Source organism: Monodon monoceros, unplaced genomic scaffold (assembly GCF_005190385.1).
Source record: "Monodon monoceros isolate NGI ecotype Baffin Bay Population unplaced genomic scaffold, NGI_Narwhal_1 Super_Scaffold_21, whole genome shotgun sequence".
Taxonomy (NCBI): Eukaryota; Metazoa; Chordata; class Mammalia; order Artiodactyla; family Monodontidae; genus Monodon; species Monodon monoceros.
In genome coordinates this window covers 24200018-24216002 of record NW_021703778.1, presented here as the reverse complement: position 1 = coordinate 24216002, position 15985 = coordinate 24200018, and the positions used below count along the sequence as shown (strand labels likewise).

General features: G+C 44.9%; 1 protein-coding gene across 5 annotated transcripts in view; it reads right to left on the bottom strand.

Moving 5' to 3' along the window:
* The window catches only part of SFMBT2 (Scm like with four mbt domains 2), a 207613-nt gene that overhangs the window by 16249 nt on the left and 175379 nt on the right, over positions 1-15985 (bottom strand). For all 5 annotated transcript variants that reach the window (XM_029238723.1, XM_029238719.1, XM_029238722.1 and 2 more), the window contains exons 16-18: positions 8207-8316; positions 2347-2522; positions 121-287 (exon numbers count right to left, since the gene is read on the bottom strand). In XM_029238723.1, coding sequence (XP_029094556.1) covers positions 121-287; positions 2347-2522; positions 8207-8316 — 453 coding nt within the window. The remainder of the gene's footprint in view (positions 1-120; positions 288-2346; positions 2523-8206; positions 8317-15985) is intronic.

Sequence of the window (15985 nt, the reverse complement as noted above, 5' to 3'; positions counted from 1 at the left end):
GAGGGGGTTCTGGCAGTTCATGATTCTCACCATTTAGCATCAAACTTCAACCTGGCCTTGGTTGTGAAGCCAGGGCGGCGCTTCCCGATCGAATGTGGGAAGCTTCCGAGCAGAACATACCTCCCCGGAGCCTGCGGCAAAGCCCACGGTAGAGGACCTCCGTTTCTTCTGCACAAAAATGGATTTTCGTCGTTTCCTGCGTCTGGCCGGTTTAGGGTGTCCGCTTTCAGCACTGCTTTCTCCAATTGGGGGCTTAATGATCTTCTTCCTCTTCCCATAATAATAAGCTACAGGGAGAGAGATGATGAGATTACAAACTTCATTAAAAGGTTACACCCATGGGCATGCATGGATGGGGAGGACAGAGACAGGAGCAAGGCAGAGGGAGGAGAGAAGGAAAACTAAAAGGAGAGGGAGGGGGAAAGTGAGAGAGAGATCATTCCTTCATTTGAGACCATCAAAACTTCACATCCCAGGGCTTCCCTGGTGGCGCAGTGGTTGAGAGTCCGCCTGCCAATGCAGGGGACGAGGGTTCGTGCCCCGGTCCGGGAAGATCCCACATGCCGCGGAGCGGCTGCGCCTGTGAGCCATGGCCGCTGGGCCTGCGCGTCCGGAGCCTGTGCTCCGCGACGGGAGAGGCCACAACAGTGAGAGGCCCGCGTACCGCAAAAAAAAAACCCCAAAAACTTCACATCCCATTTACACCTCAGGAAACAGTTCTGAGAAAACAGCTCCACGGGGGGAAACCTGTCCCCAGTGCCCTCGTGTTTACAAGCTGTTACGGACAGAACAGTGTCACCTGCCGCCTGCACAACCCCTCGCAAATTCAAATGTAGAAGCCCTAACCCCCAATGTGACTGCCTCTGGAGGTGGGCCTTTAGGGAGGTGATTACAGTTAATGAGGTCATAAGGGTGAGGCCCTGACCCAACAGGACCGATATCCTGACAAGACGAGGAAGAGACACCAGGGATGCACAGAGGGAGGACCCTGTGGAGACACAGCGAGGAGGCGGCCGACTGCAAGGGAAGGAGAGAGGCCCCAGGAGAAACCAGCCCTGCTGACACCTCGATCTGGACTTGCAGCCTCCAAAACTGGGAGGAATGAATGTCTGTTGTTTAAGCCCCACAGTCTGTGGGACTTTGCTGTGGCTGCCAGAGCAGACTGAGACAGAAGGTGAGCCAAACAAGCTTAGAGTTATTTCAGGAGTTTCTCTCTGCTCCCCTTCCTTGCCCCAAATACTGCACACAGTGGTGGCAACCACTCCCACTGGAGATGCTCTGACAGCTGCCCCCGAGTCTGAAGCTTGAAGAATGAACAAGCACAGTGAACACCTACTGGAGGGCCCTGGTCACGAAGGATTTCCCCATCTCTCGATCTGACCAAGACCAACTGGCAAACACACAGCCCAAATTAATGGGGCACCTTCTGTCTTTTCAAATAGTGTTCCTTCCCTACTACATAACTATACACTTCATTCTTTTCTCTCAGTGGAGACTTTCGTTACTTCTGAATTCAATAACAGAGTTATGCGTCTGTATTACCTCCTAGAGCAATAGTTAGAAAATTATTTACCAACTTTCAATAATGATTGATATATTTTATCATTTGAACGTATAATCAACTAACTAAAACCTATTATGGGTCCAGTTTTCAATTATGATCAACACTGAGATGCTTCCTCATTAGCCAAAGCCTCAACTGTTCCATATGGAACTCCCATTATTCCAGAAAAGAACCAGATGCACCAAAGGAAACTTTATCTATGGCTGGAGGCATACAAAGGAAAATACCAAATGCACGGCTCCTGGATGACGGCGGCTGTTTCCCACCCTGCAGTGAAGCACGTGTCCACACATCCCCACACCACAGTACCTGAGAGGAAAGTCACTCAGCCTCCACACCTCAAATTCCTTATACGCAAAATGACCGACTAGTGTAGGTTTCTTTCAGGACTAAAGCTGTCTACTTCCAGTACCTTCCACTTGAATTTGGTCCGTAAAGACGGCACTTATAAAACTGTCAAGAAACGCCATGGGGTTCTTGGGTGTGAACAAACACTTATCCATTAGTGTCTGACACCTAGAGAGAACCACAAAGCAGCTCATCCTGGAGTGTGGTTGCAGCAGAGCTGGAGACATCCCCATCCCTTCCTTATCCTAGGAGAGAAACAAGTATCTACTAAGTAAACCTTAAAGAATTCTCCCGTAGCAATTCCTAGGAAAAACTATGCAAAAGGTGTTTAAACAAAAACAAACAAATAAACAAACAAACAAAAAAACAGCCCACCAACTACATGGTCTGCGGGTAGGCCCACAGACCAACGTTCCTTTCAGATTTGCACTTACTGTATTTGGTTTTGGTGTGAATGGAGCAGTTCTCCGGGCAGTTTTCAGAAACCAGCACAGGACTGAACAAATTTGGACAGCATTCGAGCTTGGCACAAACACGGCGGCAGAAATCCGCTACTTGGTCAGATGTTCGGACGATCTTTGCCACGGCCCTGTATGTTTTGCCTCTATACCTAGAAACAAAGAAGAAAAAGTGATGGAGAGACCACACACTTACTCAGATCTATTTTGTACAGTGGATTCGAAAGCAGCCCATTCACTTTCTAAAAACAAAGCAGGTTGTGTGTGGTTTCTCTGTCATTTGTTTTCGTTGTTCCTTATGAGTTCACAAAAATATTTTTAAGAAATGCCCAGCGCCATGGGCAATGTATGTGGTGACCAGGCTAAAACAGGATTCCAAAATAAAGATTCCCAGTTGGCGTATTCTCACCGGGGTCTACGTAATTGAACACCCCTCCAGGATGCTTCTGGAATCTAGATAGTGTCACTCGTTGCTCATGACCTTTGAGAAATAAAACCTTTCTCCTCCCCAAGAAAAACCACATGAAGTCACCAACGAAAAACTAGAGACCAGATCTTCTGGAAATCAGGTTGGATGGACTCCTGTTTTAAAAATAAGTACTACAGCCCTCATCCAAATGCCTGTTTAATAATGATGTAAACCATGCTGGCTGAAAAGGTGAGCTCTTCGAAATAGTTTGAGTCACCTTTCAATACAGTTTTTAAAACTATCATTGGTATAAAATAATGATGAATTTCCCAGTTGGCAACAGATCATATGTCTTTATTTACTTCGCATCTCATTAAACCTAAGAGCCCACTGAAATGAGAATACATCAGAATAGCTGGGCCTATTAAACTATGTCCTTGATGTGCACCCTAATTTTCAAGTTGAAATCCTGAACGATAATTTATTTTCCAGGAAAACTGCACGTAGTGGTAGCTCTGGCTGAGAGCGCTTGTGTTAATTTTTGGAAAACGAAGCAAAATCGAGAGAGAAAGAACCACCAGGGAAGGCTGACCTTGTCAGTTTCCCCATCAGCCGTGTCAACCTGCTCCTTTACACAGTTGTACGCAGATCTTCCTTGACTTCCGATGGGGGTTACATCCCAATAAACCCACCTTATGTTGAAAATATCATAAGTCGGAAATGCATGTAATGCACCCAACCTACCGAACATCAGAGCTTCGCCTGGCCTACCTTATTAACCTATGGCTGGGCACAATCATCCAACACAAAGCTTATATCATAATAAAGTGCTGACTATCTCGTGTGATTTACTGAATAGAGGAAGTGAAAAACAGAATGGCTGTCTGGGTCCAGAAGGGTTGTTAAGAGTACCTGCTGTCCACCCTCGTGACTGCAGGGCTGACTGGGAGCACACTTTGAAACAGTACAGGAAGGCAGCACGATGGAGGGACCAGGAAGGATTGTCTCCCTGCTGTGAATGTGGGGACCCACTCAGAGTCTCAGAGTGCACACAAAGACTATTTTGAGAGGAAGATGTTTACGATTCAACAGATGCAGAAAGCAGCTTTCTTGGAGTTTCCATTATCTGACTAAAGGCAGAAATTTCTGAGCAATGAGGATCGCCATAAATCCACTCTTGGAGGAGTTTCATGGCCTTGAAGAAGACAGAAAGGCCACTCCCGCCTGCATAAACAAACTATTCCAAACTTTCTTATCTCCCAGTTTTTCTCCTAAAAACGCACTTGTCTTTCCCAAAGAAACCTATTTGTTCTTCCCCAGAGGCCTTTTCTCCCCACTCCCTTCCCCCCAACTAAGTTAGGGATGACTTAGGTATAAGCTCCAAACCCTAACTGTCCCTTTGAGTTACACATCATAGAGCACTTCTGTGTGTACATCTATTGCACCAGGAAAGAAATGGTCTTTTTTTTTTTTGCTGTCTTTTGTCAATTTAGTTTGCAGGCTCCCAGGTACTGAACCTAAGAGGGTAGATGAAGGGGTTTTCCCCCTGACATCAATAAGGAAGTGTGGGTAGCCTTCCAATAATTTCCTATCAGCCAAAGTAGGGATTTATGTCCACATGTGAGTGCATGTGGCAGGGTGGAGACAGACAGATGAAGATGGACAAACAAGAGTTCTGGGGAAAACGGTCTCTTCTCTTTCAGTTAAAGAGTTGAGAAAAATCAAAATGGATGTTGAGTCAAAAAGAAATACAAAGTGAAAACACCAACACTGATCCAAGCAGAGTGACTTCAATTTGGCCTAAGTTCTATCATTCATCTTTCAAAATGACCCATATCAGGACCTTTTTAAAAAATCTTGTGATGCAAGATTTACTTGTGACAGGACTATGATGACAGTGGAGAATAAGGCTCCTGTCAAGGTGAATTCACATCCTCAAATATTTAAGGAAGAATTAAAAGGGGAAAAAAAGATGATAACTGCAGAAATAAGGATGCGCGGCACACAGTGAGAAAAATCGCTCTTCTCATTAGCAATAAATAGTAAGAGATGGCCCCGACTTCCTTCAAAACAAAGCTTTTACTTCACTGGCCACAGATTCTTAATCTACAACCAGGGTCAGTGCAACACTAGTTTTCAGTCTTAAGGTACTCACCCTCAGAAATTTCTCTCTTCCTTCTTGATTCCTGTATTTCAAGTCATGGGAACTCTGTGTGATAACTGGGGTGGGCGTTTATTTTATGAAAGACAACCTCTAATTCAGAACATCCTAAACTGGTCTGTGTGTGACCCAGAAACGCCACGCCCATAACCTGATGAATTTATTACACACCGAAATTCAGTCTTCTCTTCAGAAACGGGTTCACCCTCTTGCTTAACGTAATGTTTACAGCATACATTTTCACGAGAGCAAATTTCACAAATCTGAGCAAAGTAAAAATTAACACATGAACCAACAAAATCTTTCTTCAGTGAAAAGTCTCTCAGTTTGGGAATCCTTTTTCACATAAATCTCCTTGATAGTCAAATATTACATCTTACTGTTCATAAAGCATGGGCATGAATAAATGCCCCCCAAAAGGTAAAATAAATGAAAACACACACAAAATTGTCATTGCTTATGAAAAAAGAAACCAAAATATCATTTCCATAGAGCTGAACGTGACTCACCTAAAAGTAAAGATTTGACTTTATCTCGTTGCTTCTGCCTAAGTGATAATGAAATCTAGTTCACTCAAAATTACATCAGGATATTTCCACTTTAAATATTCTGCATTTACCTCCACCTGGCTTTTATAAAGGCTGTCACAAAAGCCATTCAAACAAGAGTCAACAATTTTTCCCCCTCAGGAAGATTCTATGACATGTTGGAAAACACATGTAAATGTCTCTAAAAGCATAGGACTGGATTTTTTTTTTAATCCCCCTAAGGTATAGCCAGGTATAGCCTAAATTCCTCCTCCCCAAATTCTAAATAATGTAGGTCAATTTAGTAACTTCAATCCATCGGAAAGAAACAATGTTCTCTTCCAGAGCTGCTGAAGTGAACTACACTAGCATCCCCTTTTCCTTTAGCACAAGCTATTCCTGGTTCTGCCTTGCAGTCCATGTTGAAGACTCATTATATGATAGGCTTCTTACACACTGTTCAAACATTTCGATAATTTGTTCTAGCATAAAAGGTATGGTTGTTGGCTAAATAGGCAAAATCACTGGGGGACAACTGTAGATGACAGTGTTCGTTTTTCGTCTATTTACAGATCAACCCTTGTCAATGTCACCCCTATCCTCTCAACTAAATGGGTCTTTTCAGAAGAGGAAAAAACCAATCAGAACTCCCAGATGCTAAGTGACAGCGTTCCCAAAGCTCTACAGAGAAGAATCTCATGGCCTTTCTTACTGAGAACACTCTCTGTGGTTTTATAATTCAAGGACCACAACCAAGACAACTGAATGCCTTAAACGCATGTCTCCGCCCTCGCTGAGTTAATTTATTCACGAAAGAAAGCATCTTAGCCTTTCAGCAAAATGGGAAGAAGTCAACTCTCTCTCCTCCCTTTTGCACCAATGAAAACATCAAAGTTATCAAGATCTAAAACGTTGTCATTTTACATCAGAAGGAAAGAGGGGACTCAACATGTAGTATTATAAGGGATATTCCCGCTGACTGTAAATCTGTCATTGTTAGCAGCCGCTTTAAGATGCTACTGTGATCCAGACACTTGAAATCCAGTTCAGACGCATTTTCTCATTATAAGTTGCTGTGTAAGATTCTGCTAAGGAACGTGCTGTCACGTTTGATATAATAGGTAATACGTTGCCTTTACGATACAGCAGGGCTGGGTCGTGCTGTGTCTGTTTTGATTGTATCAGGCTGGTTTCATAAAAGCTCTGATCAACTTGGCAATGGGAAAATGAGTGACAACAGTGCAAAATGAACTCTCCCTGTCACTCTGGGAATCCGGAGTGAGTTTCTGGCTAGCTTAGGGAGCAGGGGAGATTTTAATGGAATTTAAGGTCGTTGTACTTTTACTATTTCCATATCCTCGGGTGTATTTTGGATGTACTGAATTTTACAGAAACATTTTAAAACAAGACGTAAGAAGGGTTTCTCTCTATAAATACTTGCCCGGGTTTCCTGCCACCACTACCAGTATGAATCGACATTATAACAAAGTATTCTACTGTGTCTGGTGACCTCCAGCTTATATAAAGTAGAAAAATACAGAATGTTAGACTGGAAAAATAACATGTTTTATCTTTTTCTGGGCTACAGGTGAAGCTCAATTAAATATTTCTTGGGAAAGAAGGGAAGGGTGGGGTATGGTGTCACCCTTCATTGACACGACACCTTCCAACAAACCAAAACTCTCCTTATTTACATGTATTCCCTTTAACTTTTGTGGTTTAGTGGAGTATCATTAGACCATACATGACTTTTGCTGAATCTAAAATTGTAGAGATGCTCAAAAAAGACACAGGAAAGGCTGCGTGGATAACTAACCATGAATGCGAGTAACTGTGAATTTCTCCACGTCTGTACTCAGTTCTGGTGTGAGTTAACCATGGAGGAAAATACCACTGGTCATATAAGTTATTTAATATTCCTTAATTTTCACTACAAATAGGACAGGCACTTTCCCTAAAGGAGGGCTTAGGTATGCTCTAGCCATTGAAAAGTAGTTCACTGTTTAAACAGCATCATTTTCCAAATGTTACAGCTAAGTGATACCTTTTGACACCATTATACAGGAAGTGGACCGATGAAGATCTATTCCATTTGAAAAGAATTAAGTGGATATTAAAAGCCCTCTCAAACCACCAAAACTATTATTAAACGTAAAGTTATCTTGAGACATGGGTTTTTTTCTATCTGTCTCCTAAACAACTGAGTTCTCACAAAGCAAGCCAGGGGGTGTTCCCAATTTCAGAGATCAAGAAACTTAAAGCAAAGCAAACATTACCTTTCCAATTAGCCTGTTTCCAAATAAAATAAGTGACCAACTACATGTCCAGCCACAGCCTATTAACCAAAACCAAAGAGAGGTATTGGTTCTTCCTATTTTTTAAAACTGTCAAGTCGCAGAGTAAGGAACATTGTATCTGGCATAAACTCTATAGAATGTATCTGGCATAAACTCTATAGTATCAGATATTAAGATCTGTTAATGAAAAACATATAATAATGATAAGAGAAATCCTCTCTTTATATAAACGTTTCCCTTTGGATCAAACAACCCACCAGTACATTTTTATTCTGAATATTTAACACAATAAACTCTGTGTGTGGTGCACAGAACTGCAGAACAACAAGCCTTCTGTTGGTTTCCACTTCTCTGGGCCATGTGAAAAAGAGGAAGGACAAGTTTCAAACTGGCAGGCAAAGAATGCTGAGAACCCTGGTTTTCCAGAATTGAAAACACTTACTTGGCCTTCAGTGTCTCCTCCTGGAAATTCCAGTGTGGGTCTTCCACCAGCTGTAATTCCCGTAATACCCTTCCAGGTTTGTAAGCTGCATTGATAATCATGCTAAGAACCTGTTGGGAAAAAAGAATCGCCGTGAACATCCACTGCATCCATTTCTGCTAAAACGAGAATGTTTTAGAAACCGCACCGCTGATACTTCAGAGCTGTCTGCCCTGCACTTCCCGTCAGCAATGGGCTGCGATGGAGTCAGAGAGAATGTTTTGCAGCTTGGCACTGACGCGCTCGCCATCAAGGGGATAGAAAGGGCGTGAAATCTGACGCCTCTGCCTGGGAGAGTGTGAACCGCTGGCCAGAGGGGATGGCTGGCTCTCACTAATGTTCCTGGTTGCAGAAAAACTGAACCATTTTCTCCAAAGAGCCATGGATCATCCTTCAACTGGATTCCTCTTCAGTAGTATCGGTTACTAAGAATTCCATTTTACCCTTAAAAATATATTTCAAAAGGAATCACTAAGATGGAGATGGGAGGTTTGTTCCAACGCTTCTGGATAAGCTTCAGATACTTGTACGGAGGGCTAAGAAATTACTTGAAACTCACCTGACGCTGACCCAATTTATGGACATTTAACATTAGGACATTTCTCAGAGACGTGAGTGTTTCGAAAGGAAGCCTGAGTGTCTAAACACCATCTGACAGCTTCCTCAAGCCACCCCTTCACTCCCAAGTCCCAAGTGCGAGAAAATGAACACGTGGTCAGAACCACTTCAACAGTCCCGGAGGGACCAGACATCTCCCTTGAAGCCTCAACTTCACGCTCTGAGGCACTCGTTTCCCATAAGCAAATCCTCATTAGCAATGAACATTTATGAGTTCTGGCATGCTCGTGAGCTGTTGTTATTTGGATAGAGAGCTCAAAAAAATGTGAAGATGCAATGCAGCACATAAAGGAACACTGAGACCTCGGGGGCTTCATTCCATGAAACGCCCATTCGCTGAGGATCTGCCCTGTGCCAAGCCCTGGAGCATACAGACAGCACACAGTACCCGCCGTTCCTGAAGCCCCTCCCCGTCCAGAAGAGGAACGAGCCAGGCACTGAGTTCACGTGCCATGTTTCGGAGAGAGTGAGAAAAATTCCTTATTGAGTTGGGAGGACACTGGCTGTATTGCTGAAGCGCCTACTATTTTGTGAAGGAGACCAGCACAGTGTTAACGGGAAGAAAGGAGATGAAAAGTATGCTGCAGAAATTTTCAAGTCCCAGTTTTCATGTACCTGGTGTGTTCTGGAATGTAATTGGTGTGGTCTGCACCCTGATTTAATTAAGAGAAACAAAGCCTTCTCATAACTGAGGATTCGATCTTGAAATATTCTATACTCTGCAGTCAGCATGGCAACTGTCTTTTTCTTGCCTGGGTGGCATTTTGTTATGTTCCCAGGTCCCTGTAAAGCCCCATCAAGAGAACATGTCTCAGCCAAGACGCTAAAAGGCCAGGACACAGCAATACAAGCAGTTAGTTCTACTGTGTTTGTTTTCTCTATTAGAATAACCATCTGATTTTATTATTTACTGTCAGTACAATGTACAGAAACCGAGTTTAAAAATAAACCCATTTGAAACTGGCTGAAATCATGCACCAAGTGTTTATCAACAGACAATAAAATTTCAACTGAATCTTTTCATTGTGCTTCGTTGAGAAAGCCCCAGAGCTACATCTTATTTGCTGCACAGAGAAACGCATTTTGTGACTGTGAAAAGAAAATGCCTTCCAGAGCTCAATTCAGAGTGGAAACAGGCAGCAATTAAATCGTAAAAGGCATGTGATACTGAATAATTTTCCCCTGGCTTTTCCCAATGTCACATCATTTGTCTCTAAATTCAACAAGCTCTCTATAAGACTTTGGAATTGTGAGCTGAATAATTTATGTACCTGACATCTTAGTGTATTATAGTTACTCCATGAAAATAACTAAGTTGACAGCTGTTATTATGACCCAAGTTAGACTGAATTACTGTACCTTGCAAAACATCAGAATTCAAGTTATTACACTCTTGATCACAAAGGGTAGCTCAGACCCTGCCCCCAATTAACTAACAGGATGTTAGCTGTGAAGCTGATGAACACTCTTCCCAATAACTGACATTAAGATTGCTTTGAGTAGCTCAAGGAGGAAATTAGCCCTAGAGCAATGCCTCACTGGATTTCCTAGGCTTCATGAAATGTTTATTGGGAACACCCTTCTACACAGAAGTCCCCACAGTATATTATAACAGAGGAGCAACAGCCTTTGTAAAGTTGGACAGATATGGGATGGGATCCCAGGTCCATCCCTTAGAAGCTGATCAAGCTTAGGCAAGATGCTTGATTGACTTTCCTCATCTGTATAATGGGGGCGCTGCCATTTACCTGGTTCACAATGAAGGGGGTCAGAACTTGTCACCTCAAAATATGCCACTTTGGCATAGGATTAATTTTTCCCTGACACAACTGAGAAACAGCAGACTCTGCAGGAACTCTCTGCCCTCCCCCTTTCTGCCTGAAACACTGTGAAAGTGTCCCCCTCCCCGCTCTTGGACCAGGAGGAAAACAACCCTTGTCACTGGAGAAACAAAGAAGGCCCAGAGATGACTCTGCACAAACAAATCTTACTAGGAAAAAAACCCCCTTATCTTCCGTTAGATTCCCACATATACTTAACAGTCCTCGGAGCCCAGACCCCTTTCCCTTTGTCTGATCACCTCTCCACAATGTACTGTCTTTTATTAAAATGGTATGTAAAAATCTCAAGCCTAATGGCTTCTTTGGTTTTTAATTTCTTGCAACCCTTTTCTCCTGTTAATCTGTCTTTTGTCAGTTTAGTTTACAGGCCCTACCTACTGAACCTAAGAGGGTAGAGGAAAAGATTTTCTCCCCTGTAATAAGGATGTTGTGAGAAATAAAGGAGGTAACAGCTCGGCATATAAAAAATGTTTAAGGTAGCCCTCTTCTTGATATCCAAGCAGTCCTCATCCACCCACAAAACAAACTCTCCCTGAGCCTTCATCTCTCTATTCTCATTGGCCTGTATTTATGTTTCAGTCAAGCACCTTCGCAAAATAACTTTCCGTAGAAGCTCCTGACTTGCTTGCTACTGCCTCTTCTCCAGAACCCAACTTCTCAAAAAAAAAAAAAAAAAGTCTATACTTTTAAATTCTTGATCTCCAATTCTCAACCCACCCAAATCTGGCTTCTTCTCCAAGCAGTACACAAAACTGAAGGGCACCGATGACCTAATTCTCAAATCCAAATTGCGCTCCCATCTCTCTGAACCTCTGAGGACTCCGACGGTGCATTCCACGGCCCCGTCCTGCTGCGCCTCTTGTTCTCCTACCTCTGCTCCATCAGGCGCAAAAGTCATGCTTATGACTCAGGAATTGCTTAGAAACCGACTAAATGGATGAATGGGATGGATGGATGGATGATGTTTCATTCTCTGCTGGCTTCCCAGGGCTGGAGTGTATCTGATGTGACCATGCACAGTAATAGCTGCTGAGTGTCAGATAACTGAATGAAAGACGCTGGGAAGGTGCGGATGGACAAAAAACAATACGCATACACCCAGCAGTCCCCACACCACTGACCTCTGCACTTTCTGAGGCTAAAGAGCTATTAAGACCACAGAAGCAGACTGAGGGAGAGAAAAATCTTACTCAATAAAGGTGAACGTGCCTGGCTCCTTTGTGCCCTGGTGGCAACCCAATTAGTTACCCCAAACTCTGGCATCATCACACCAGTACTCAGGGCTCTTAGTCATTTCTGCAGTCACTGTTTGCAAAGGTAAACTAATCACAACCTACTCTCTTAAAAACCCAGGAAGGCTCAATGGGTCACGTCTAAACCTTTGCATCCCTGGACCAGATTGTGATGAAGAGTACCAAAGTGACTCTTTCAGGTACACTAGATATAGATAGGTAGATAACAAGTAATAGATAGAAAGATGAAAGATGATGGAGAGATGAGTGGATGAATATGATACACAGGGGTAAATGATAGAAAGATAGATATAGACAGATGGTGGATGGATGGGTAGGTGGGTAGGTGGGTGGAGTGAGGGGAGGATAGTGTAGGGTGGATGCGTGCATATGTGTGTCTCTGTATTTTACGAATCAGGAACAACTTTCCCCCTTTGGTGGAGCAGAAGCTGTGTCTAGCCTCACTTATTTTATCTTATCCATCTAGCCCATCGTATTCAGACTGGTCCCTCAGTGTCAGGGTGAGTCAGAGGTCCCAAGCCTGGCGATCTCCACTAAGTGGGGCAGACAGCTGTGCTAGAGGGAAAGAAGCAACCAGGGAGGCTCATGGATCCAGAAAGTTTCCTGAGTGTCCAGGACTCATGTTGCTTTCTCCTAAGTTCCACATCAGAAAGAAAAGGCAATAAAAATCCAGTGCCATATTTTTGATTTTCCACAGAAAAGGCACAACCTGTCGATTTTCCCTCTATAAATGTTCATTTCTTAAACGGCTGAAACCCTGCTGCCCAAAGGCAGCAAGTGAAACACAGGTCACCCCTGCTGCTGAGGAGCAGCTCCGTTAACACCTGTAGCTTCACGCATCGGAAGGTGATGTGGAAAATGGGAAAAAGGACTCCTATCGACTCCCCACCGAAAATGATACGTTTCTCTTTTTTGCTAAAAACAGAGGTTACACACTGCAAATAATTTAAACCAAATAATGTTTAAGAAAAACCCTGGGCTCCCCCCAAATCTCTGTAAGGCACGTGGGATTTTATCCTGGCAGGCTGCCTTCAAACCCATGGCCTTCAGAGTTGCTATGAAAACACAGACTCCCATTCTTCCTGAGCAGGCGTTTTCAGAGCCATTTCTGCCAGTAGGACCCGGTCGGTGTTCTCCCATCTCATTGTGTGTCTGCATTAGAAGCTGAACTTTCCATCGCAGTACACATGGACAGGAGTGAATACATCAGATGCCCCCCACCACCTTTTCCTCCTGTGCTCACCAGCTCTCTCTCTCTCACACACCGACACAGGCACACAACGCCTGCCTTACTGCACTGTAGACGAAGTCAATACCGCAGACCTGGCCACTCACGAGCTTGCATATAAAGCATGAAGCAGAAGTTCTTTGAATGCCTCTGCGAATGGACGACAAGACTCCATCCCACGATGCTGATGATCTCAGAGGTGTGGGACGCTTGGGATGCAAAACCTCCCAAGTTCACCGAGGGCCCCCAGGGACCTGCAGTTTATTTGACTTGGGGAGACCCTGGCGTTACTGGGGCAGGTGTGCATGGGAAAGTACTGGGGATAGAAAAGGACAGTCCTGGCTGGTGACGACCATCCTGATCTTGCGAGTTTCATTTATGACAAACACCATCACTTCCTGTCTGTCGTCACAGGGCCCACTCTCCCTGCGACTGCACCCGGGGGTCCCACAAAACGCCCCGGGGACCTGAGGGGCTGTGGATGGGCTCGACCTGCCCCCTCCCTTCCAGGCTACTCGCTGGGAGCCCCTTGTTTGAGGTGACTGGACCTGACTGGGCTCCTGATCTTAGAGGTTGCCTGCCCCCACTCCACCGCCCTCCTTCTGGAATCGAGGTCCCTACGCCCTCAACCCTACTCAAGCTCAGGACGCTCACTGCCCAGAAAGTGAACAGGCATTCATCCTCCCGTTTGCCAGAAACTTCCTCCCCTCTGGTCCACCACCCTCTCAGCACTCAGTACCCCTCAGGACCCCTCTCCAAAGGCCGGCTCCACATCCATGCCCACAGACCTTATGTATTTCTCCAAGAACCAGACAGAGGGAAAACAGCCATCACTCTACATCTTCCAAAGACAGAAAAACGTTTAACTACTAACACCCCTGATGGCCTGAAGAAGCGAACGTGCTCTGTCTTTGCTCTAATGCCCTCATTCTCTGTAAGTGAAATGCAATTGGAAACCATGCCCAGGTCCTGGGCTGAAGCAGGAGTATTAGCATGAACACTGGCTTGGTGGGACTTACATTTTTCTTGCACTCACAGAACTGAAGTGCTTTCTTTCTTTCTTTCTTTTTTTCCTGCCTCATGCATTTTCTGAACATCAGCAAAAAACTAGTTCCTGTCATCAGAACACTGCTCTGGCCTAGCTTTTTTTTTTTTTTGGTTGCGGAGCACAGATTCCAGACGCGCAGGCTCAGCGGCCATGGCTCACGTGCCCAGCCGCTCGCGCATGTGGGATCCTCCCGGACCAGGACATGAACCCGTGTCCCCTGCATCGGCAGGTGGACTCTCAACCACTGCGCCACCAGGGAAGTCCCTCTGGCCTAGCTTTTAAACTTGATTGCTGGCACCTATCAGAGGATTGATCAGGGCTAACTACTGCTGAATTCTAAAAAAATTATGTAGTAAACTAGCCAAGCCCCAAAGAGAGACTGACCCTAAGGCCACTGTGTCTGTTAACAGGGTCCGCAGGTGGCCAAGGACCTCACTGGAACCACTGGGACGTGGGTGTGAAACGGTCTTGTGGGGACTTTACACAAGCGCATCCATTCACCAGGTTTTTGTGAGCTTCCCTGTCCCATTCTGATCACTGGCAACAAAACCAGGCACAAATTCAGGCAGGTGATATGGCCATGGCAAGGCTGCCCTCAAGGGCTGAAAGCACTGGGGGAACTCAAGAGAGTCTATTAGGTCTAGGGGCTATATTTTATACAGTGACAGATATCCCTACGTGTAACCTGGGCTTGGTTTCTTCTTAGACCAAATCGACCACCTGCGGGATCTGTGGTCTGTACCGACTTAAATGCACAGTAAGCGCTCACTTGTCTAGGGGTAGTGTTCCAGCAGCCTCCACTCTCCGAGGCATCGGCCCTGGCAGTAAGAAGGGCCTCTGGGCATCGAGCTTGCTGAGCTGACTCCTGGGAAGATCTCACTGGGCCTTCCTTAACCTTCCCCACCTGGAAGTAACCTCTGCTGAAGCTGAACACCCTCAACGGTTCTATTCAAGGGCTCTATGGCGAGCAGGAGCTCAATAAATAAAGTTTAGTCGATGGATAGAAGTTGACTTAAATTTGTCAGCTGATTTCCCAGCCCGAGGGAGTAAAGGCAGCAAACCTAAAAGGAACTGGGAACGTCAGAGGCTGACCCAGTGAGTAACATGGTGAGAAATGGCACCAAGAAGAGAGAACGGTCAGGCAGATGCAGAACTCAGTGTGTATTCATCCCCGTGCGTTCACTGGGTATCTGCGACGTGCAAGGCGTTGTATTATAACAGCATGATACAAAGGACAGATGTTAATAATGGGGGGGGGTCCTGAGTCATTTAGAAATTAATTGTATTTGCCATCCTTGAAGCAAACTTTGGATTAACCGTTAATAATTTTGGATTGTTGGATATTTTGATTTCTGTACTTATCGGTTCCCAGAAAGAATACGAGTGATCCAGAGTCCACTGCACTAAGTGAGCAAATTCTCTTTCTTGGTGTGCGTGTTAGGGATATGTAAATAGAATTGCTGATACCTTCCCCTTTCATCCTACAGCAACAAAAGAGGTGTCAACAGATAAAGAGTTCTACCTTGGTAATTCAGTCTTATATCTGGGGCTGGAAGGTGAGTTTAAAAGAAGTGACCCGGGCTTCCCTGGTGACGCAGTGGTTGAGAGTCCGCCTGCTGATGCAGGGGATACGGGTTCGTGCCCCAGTACAGGAGGATCCCACATGCCACGGAGCGGCTGGGCCCGTGAGCCATGGCCGCTGAGCCTGCGCGTCCAGAGCCTGTGCTCCGCAACGGGAGAGGCCACAACAGT